An 8113-nucleotide genomic window follows, 5' to 3' on the forward strand; every position below is an offset into this window, starting at 1 on the left:
TTCTTCGGAATCCTGCATGGAGCCATCACCACCAATGAAGCATCGGTGTCCGCACTGTAATATGATGTTCTCAACAAGTTTTAACATGAGACGTCATGAGAAGAGTAATTGCCTGAAGAATCCATCTCGCACTATTGTTTTCTGTAATGAATGTAGGAAGAAGTTTACTCGCAACGATGACTTGAAAATACACCTGAAGATATGCAAAGGAAGAGCTAGGCGGTCGAAAGTGAGGACGTCAGCACAACAGCGTTACATTGATTTTGAAAATAGCACACCAAGTTTAAGTGTAGCACCATCGGTCTTGGACACAGCTAACCGAGACATGGAAGGCACATCAAATAGACATCCTTGCAACTACTGCGACATGATGTTTGCATTTGCTCATGATACAAGGAGGCATGAGAGAAGTAAATGTATGAAGAGTCCCTCTCGTATAAAGATTCAGTGTGTTAAGTGCAATCAATGGTTTACTCGCAAAGATAATTTGAAAAGACATATGAAGATTTGTAAAGGTGCACAGCATGTGAACGTTACGATTCCTCAATTTAAACTAGAGGTACCCATGTGCACAGGCTCCAGCATTAAAGGAGATCAGCAGCAACAACCACCCGCATCGTCATCTGGACATAAATCTAACACTATGCTTGGTCAGTTACAGACAACTGATAATGGATTTTACTTGGCGCAATCTGCATTTGGAGGAGTTCTGAAAGACTATTATTATCTAAATACTTTTAGTGAGGCCAAAGATATCTGCACTTTTCTGAGTGATATTGAGCAGAATATAATACAACAGATTATGGATGATACAGCATCGCATGGGCCTTTAAAATATAACTTATGGTTGGATTGTCTATATGGTAAACCGGAGCCGCACGAGAATCGAGTGAGCAAGCGTGCTTTCAAGACATCGGCTGCTGCAATTTATACTTCAAACGATGTGAAGCAGTCAGTTAAACAGAGTATTGAAAAACTCTGCAAGGAAGAGGAAGAATATATGGGTAAAGGATCTGGTTGGACGCTGAATTCGGTGAACCGTCTGGAGCTGAGAATTAGCCATTTCGACCCACTAGATAAATAGATGTATATATCTTTGTGTAAAAAGACTGTGTATAAAATAAACGTTGTAAATAAAATAAATTTTTCATTCATACCATGTTTTTTTTTATTTCCCTTAATTTATCCTGCTTAATTTATGGTGACAAATATAAAAAAAAGATGCATGCATGACCATAACATTTGCTATTAAGATTAATGATATATATGGATACTTAAATATTGTTTACATGAGATACTGAGTTACAATATAAATAAAATGTAATCGCAAAGGAATGCATGTAAAGAAAACATAAGCTATGTAAGTCAGTTTGAGTAGAGTGCTACAGTGCACAGTCTGCAGTATGACTTTGGTATAAGGACCGTGATAAGTTTAATGACAATACATTTTTTTTTTTTAAATCTTAGTATTTGGGAGGATCAGGTGATGCTCATTACGAATAATTAATCTACATACTCTAGCATAGGATGAAAGTTAGTATGCTAATATAATCAAGTATGGTGGGTGCATACATGAGATGATAATACAATATGTTGGTGGTCGAGATTAAAGTGTGTGATAACAAAATATAAGTTGGCGGCTGTGCGGATATGTTATAAGTCAAATGTGATGATATAGTCCAAGATGGCGGTAAGTTCAGGGTGTCGGCAGTAATGTGAAATGTGATGTTCAAGATAGTTTTGGCGACAAGAAGGTGAACATAAATGCTATAATCCAATATAGTGGAAAGTTCGAGGTTAGGGACATATTTAAGATTTTATAGGTCAAGACAGCACTACACTCCAGCAGGGTAGAATTAAACTAATATGACGCCCTCTGGCAGTTAATGTGTGTACTAAGTGATACTAGCGCTCCTGGTAGTGAATACTGAACACAAGATGGCGGCTGCACTTGGCTATACACTAGCGCTCCTAGTAGCGAATATTGAAAACAAGATGGCCGCTGCACACTCTGCTAGACACTAGCGCTCCTGGTAGCGAATATTGAAAACAAGATGGCCGCTGCACACTCTGATAGACACTAGCGCTCCTGGTAGCGAATACGGAAAACAAGATGGCGGCCGCACTCTGCTAGACACTAGTGCTCCTGGTAGCGAGTATTGAAACAATAAAAATAAAAAAATATATATATGTCGTATAATTCTCGAAAAGATGATGCTATTATTACTTTCAATAAAAATATTACAAGTCCGAATATGTGTGTTAATGTTTTATATATATACCTTATTTAATTCTTAGATCGGTAATTGTCTTGATAGCTGAGCGGTTAAAGGCGTATGTTTTCTAACCTAAAGGTCAGAGCTGTGTGAACGATGGTTCGAATCTCAGCTGTACCGAATGTATTTTGTATAAAAACCATATTTTAATACATTGATAAGGATCATAATAACATTGGTATGTAATGAAATATCGACCTTATGTGACGAGACAGAGCGACGCTGGCGCTCTCTAGGAACAAACAGAAGAAACAAAGATGGGGAAATCCAAGATGGCGGAACATAATGTAAAATCAAGATGGCGGGCCCCAGCACAGAAGAAAAAAATTCAAGATGGCGATAGTAACAACATCCAAGATGGCGGCCTCCAGCAGACGAAAACAAATGACTGTTGTGATTAAAATGGCGGCTATGACTTCATAATATTAAATACTGGAAAACAAAATGGTTGAAAGTTCTAGAATTCAAAATGGTGGCCGGAAATGACGTAATCCAAGATCCGGATATGGGAGGGTAGGTAAGGGGGATACCAACCCGCTATCCGGAGATGGGGGGATTGTTAGAAAATTGCCAAGCCTCTATCCGGAGATTTGCGGATTGTTAGAAAATTGCCAAGCCTCTATCCGGAGATTTGCGGGTTGTTAGAGTTTTGGGGGAATGGGGAATTTTTGTAGGGAAATTTTGTAGGAAAATGGGAAATTTTGAGGAAAATTTGAGGGAAAAACGGGAAATTTTGAGGAAAATTGGCGGAAAATCGGGAAATTTCCAGGAAATCGGTGATGATGTCATCGGTCAAAGGTCATAACAGTGACGTCAGGGGTCAAAGGTCACTGCTCGGGGCTCCTATGCCTCCAGCCTCTGTCCCCGGATCGGCATAACCTAACTACTACCCTTCCATTGCTGATGGTACAGATGTCATCAAGGCCTTCCTTGTTGATGCTTCTGCAACTATCAAGTCCGAATAAGAGCCCGTCTACAATAGTCCTAACCTGTGCGTGGCCCGTGTCCTTATCCGAATGTGAGTGACGTCACATTGTCTCACTGAAAACTGCCCTGTCCACAATTGCGATGTCCGATGTCCGAATGTACTGATTTCTAAAGTTGTCACCAGAGCGCAGTATATGTGCCAAACCAAATGTTTTTGTTTATTGTTTTGATGCTTTGTAGTTTGAGATTGAACTTATGAAAGTTGTGGGAGTTCAATATTATATATTTATTCAGATAATTAACAAAAACAAACACCACGTTTTCAAACGGGAACCGGAAATTCAAATATCGTGAGTGTTCTGTTCTTTTTCTGTGTCCGAAGCACACAGGTTGGGACAAAAAGTTCAAATTGACGAATGTCTTCGGACCAGGTAGGTTCGGACCTTCGCCCACTTGACGCATGACGTCAGAGGGTCACGTGGACCAATCAGCGACGAGTGTCCTTCGGACACAGTATACGACATTGTTATTGTAGACGGGCCATAAGGATCAACACTGTTGAATAACTGTCAGGAGAGTCTTTCGTCGCTCTTATACAAACAAAGGCGAACTGAGTGTCACACTGAACAAAGCCATTTATAATTCAACGCCGCCGTTTTATGAAGAACAAGAGTACTGTTCAAGCACAAAAAGAAGACGTTAGTCCTACCAACAGAATATATTTTCAGTGAGAAGCAAATCCGTGAACAAGCTGAAGAACGTTGTGTCAACTTATCCTTCAGATTTACAAAAAAAAACATTGTTTACAAAATTCGAAAAGAATCAAAACTGTATGTGAGTGGTCGTATTTCATCTGCCCTAGGCATTCTTAACATGATTTACAAAAAAAAAGGATTCCAGTCGGTCTTTTCCTGAGATCTGTACGGCTATTCGTCTTCTCAAATGCGGCTCCAGTATCTGTAGCATCTGATGAGAGAGCTTTTAGTAAACTGCCATTGATCAAAAACCGCTTACGATCAACCACAACTGAAGATAGACAAATCACCTAATGTTATTAAGTATCGAGCATGAGCTTGCAGACAAGTTGTCTTTTCATAAGATTATAAATGACTTTACTGCAATGAAGAATAGGAAAGAAGGTTTTAATTTATTTGTGTGTGTAACCTTAACAGTTTCGAGTGTTTCTGTGTGTTTGTGTGTGTTTTTTTTTACATTTCTTGCTTTTAAGTTCAATTTTTTAAGAAATAACGTTTAACATAATGTTTTGACAAAGTTAAGTGTTAGTAAATATAAGCACTTTTGTGTTATGATATAATTTAAATTTAAGAGCTATCAAACGACACTTCGAATATAATAGTTGTGTTTTAAATAAAAAATGTTCAATACCAAAGTTAGTGATATTAATTTTTTTTTTAAATTGTCATCTTTTTTTATTTTCCCTGAAACAGTAACCATAATCATTCCAATACATTTTTTCTAAACTACATACAGGTCTGGTGGCATTAGTCTTATATAGAGACGTAGACACCAGACCCAGGTTTCTCTTCTTCAGTTTCAGGGGAATAGTGTGTAAATGGCCAATTTGGGCCGATGGAATGCAAACAAATTATTTTTTTTTTTTTAAGGGGAAGGGGCCACAAACCCAAACTCTGCCCCGGGCCACAAAATGTCTGTGGGCGACCCTGCCTAAGACCAGCAGACTCTCTTACAACTGTTTGTGAATGACGGTGTTTAACTGTGTAGGGGGGGCGCTCTGATAAGAAAAGCTGATAACACGGCCGTAGCTTTTAGCAGCTGGGGTGATAAGCGAACATATACCTTGTCAAAGGGTAATTTCAGTTTTTTAACCAGGGTGGCAAGGCGAACGCCCCCTCCCCCCCTCCCGCCAGGGTGGTGAATTCGGGGGGGGGGGGGGGGAGGGGGGGTTCAGGTGGTATGGAATGCCCCCACGCGATTCATCATGGCCTCTTAGAGCAATAGATTGCCTGCCACAAAATATCAATGACTCGCACAAAGCTCCTAAACACAATCTGTTTTCTTGTACTTCTGAATACTGTTGATTTACTTTTTCAATAATAGTGCCACTTACTTTTTATCTGCTTCTTTTTAGAGAATAGCTTTCTTCTACTTCTACAATCCACTGAGTGCAAACACATCTTCTACATTGTTTTTTTTTTTCTTTTGGGTTTTAAAACGCACGACAGACAAAACAGAATGATTTGCCGTTTATAGGACTGTATTCAAACCAAGAAAACATGTTATGCCACTCTAGCCTAAATTACCTTCCATGAGTTTTAGAAAAATTTAAATCGCGTGGTTGAAATGAGCCTTCCCTAAAATGTGCCTTAGCTGTATTCTTCAGTTCGCCTCTCAGCAGTATTTTGATATTTTTTCAATTAATTACTAATATTCCTATTTTAAATAATTATGCCAGGTAGTGTTGGTACAACGTTTTATTGTGGGCATTTCTTAATATTAATTTGTTCATCTGTTCTCAGAGTCCCAGTGCATTGTGCACTCAGAACAATAACGACTTCAAAGCAATTATTGTGAACTAATTAGTGGTAAGGCACCTAAGGCGCCAGTTGAAAAATGATGAATATAACAATTTAATATACACGAAATATTTATTAAAATTTCAATTAATTTTAATATTGATCAAATGAAAATTATTTCTGATATATACATATAATGATAAAAATGTATTTGACAAAAAATTGCTTTAATTGAAGAACCTCTTGATAAACTAAATTGCGTGTGAATCGTCTCATTCAATTATCTTTAATGACATATAACCACATACTCTCGTAATAAAAATTTATTTTCAGCGATAAATTGAATATTTACTTAATTTGCGAAGTTAATTATTCAAATTATAAACGTAAAGGAATGATTGAAATCTCACCAATAAAATAAATTAAAAGCTCTTATTTAACTTCTAACACCATTTATGGTGAAAAAATACAAATGCACTTCTTACAAGATATAAAAAAACATGAAAGTGTTGTTGTGTGTAAAACAGCAAGTATGGCTACCTGATGCTTAGACTCCTGGTGGGCGACTTCCCGCCTCACGTTGGCATTCTGCAGGCAGGCGCTGTCTCACGGCGTTACGCGATCATTACTTAAGTCAGTGATGATCGTAACTATATATATAATGTTACGAACGTGAGCAGGGCCGCGGCGCGCGTATGTTCGGAGCTGGCTGGCGGCCCCGCACAGCCACTGAGGTCACGTGGCCACCGTAACGTGAGACATGCCGCGCGCGCCTGGTGGATTACAAGGGTCGTCGCTACCCCCCTTCCTCCCCCCCACCAACTCCCCTAGCGACTCTCTGCCTTTTGTGGCGTTATCTGACACCTGGCAGCTGGGGAGTTCCACGGGCCGCCGACGCCTGTCTCGATAACTCTGGCGTCGGGTCGGCGCGGAATGACGCGACTGGCCCCAGCTCGCTCGTGAATTCTAGAAGTGGCGTCTGGGTCTATATAAGCCCAGGACGCCGGCTTCAGAGTGGAGTTAAGAGTTCAGTTCCGGTGCGATAGTCCGGGCAATAGTGCCGCGGGTACGGCGGAGTTCAGGGGTGATAGTCCGGGGGATAGTGCTGCGGATGCAGCGGAGTTCCGGGGTGATAGTGCCGCGGATGCAGCGGAGTTTATGTGCGATAGTTCGGGGGATAGTGCCGCGGATGCAGCGGAGTTCCGGGGTGATAGTTCGGGGGATAGTACCGTGGGTACGGCGGAGTTCATGTGTGATAGTCCAGGGGATAGTGCCGCGGATGCAGCGGAGTTTCGGGGTGATATTCCGGGGGATAGTGCCGCGGATGCAGCGGAGTTTCGGGGTGATAGTCCGGGGGATAGTGCCACGGATGCAGCGGAGTTTCGGGGTGATAGTCCGGGCAATAGTGCCGCGGGTACGGCGGAGTTCAGGGGTGATAGTCCGGGGGATAGTGCTGCGGATGCAGCGGAGTTCCGGGGTGATAGTCCGGGTGATAGTGCCGCGGATGCAGCGGAGTTTATGTGCGATAGTTCGGGGGATAGTACCGCGGATGCAGCGGAGTTCCGGGGTGATAGTTCGGGGGATAGTACCGTGGGTACGGCGGAGTTCATGTGTGATAGTCCAAGGGATAGTGCCGCGGATGCAGCGGAGTTTCGGGGTGATAGTCCGGGGGATAGTGCCGCGGATGCAGCGGAGTTTCGGGGTGATAGTCCGGGGAATAGTGCCGCGGATGCAGCGGAGTTTCGGGGTGATAGTCCGGGGGATAGTGCCGCGGATGCAGCGGAGTTTCGGGGTGATAGTCCGGGGAATAGTGCCGCGGATGCAGCGGAGTTCCGGGGTGATAGTCCGGGGATAGTGCCGCGGATGTAGCGGAGTTCCGGGGTGATAGTCCGGGCAATAGTGCCACGGGTGCGGCGGAGTTCATGTGCGATAGTCCGGGGGATAGTGCCGCGGATGCAGCGGAGTTCCGGGGTGATAGTCCGGGCAATAGTGCCACGGGTGCGGCGGAGTTCATGTGCGATAGTCCGGGGGATAGTGCCGCGGATGCAGCGGAGTTCCGGGGTGATAGTCCGGGGAATAGTGCCGCGGATGCAGCGGAGTTCCGGGGTGATAGTCCGGGGATAGTGCCGCGGATGCAGCGGAGTTCCGGGGTGATAGTCCGGGGATAGTGCCGCGGATGTAGCGGAGTTCATGTGCGATAGTCCGGGGGATAGTGCCGCGGATGCAGCGGAGTTCCGGGGTGATAGTCCGGGGGATAGTTCCGCGGGTGCGGCGGAGTTTCTGGGCGAGGAGTTCCTTGGCGAGCGAGTTTCTCGGCGATAGTTGAGTGGTAAGAGTGCCGCAGGTGAGGCGAGAGTCCCGAGCGAAGTCCCGAGCGAAGCGTCTAGCGGAGCCTTGGCGAAGGGAAGTGCGACG

The 8113-nt window shown here is 43.4% G+C and overlaps 1 protein-coding gene across 1 annotated transcript; it reads left to right on the forward strand.

Annotated features, from left to right (window-relative positions):
- Positions 1-1684: 1684 nt before the first annotated feature.
- LOC134541351 (serine-aspartate repeat-containing protein I-like) lies at positions 1685-7866 on the forward strand. The gene is made up of 3 exons (XM_063384773.1): positions 1685-1690; positions 6698-7563; positions 7632-7866. The coding sequence occupies exons 1-3, from the start codon at positions 1685-1687 to the stop codon at positions 7864-7866; spliced, it is 1107 nt and encodes a 368-aa protein (XP_063240843.1).
- The last annotated feature ends 247 nt before the right edge of the window (positions 7867-8113 follow it).

The sequence above is a fragment of the Bacillus rossius genome, chromosome 18 (assembly GCF_032445375.1).
Source record: "Bacillus rossius redtenbacheri isolate Brsri chromosome 18, Brsri_v3, whole genome shotgun sequence".
Lineage (NCBI taxonomy): Eukaryota > Metazoa > Arthropoda > Insecta > Phasmatodea > Bacillidae > Bacillus > Bacillus rossius.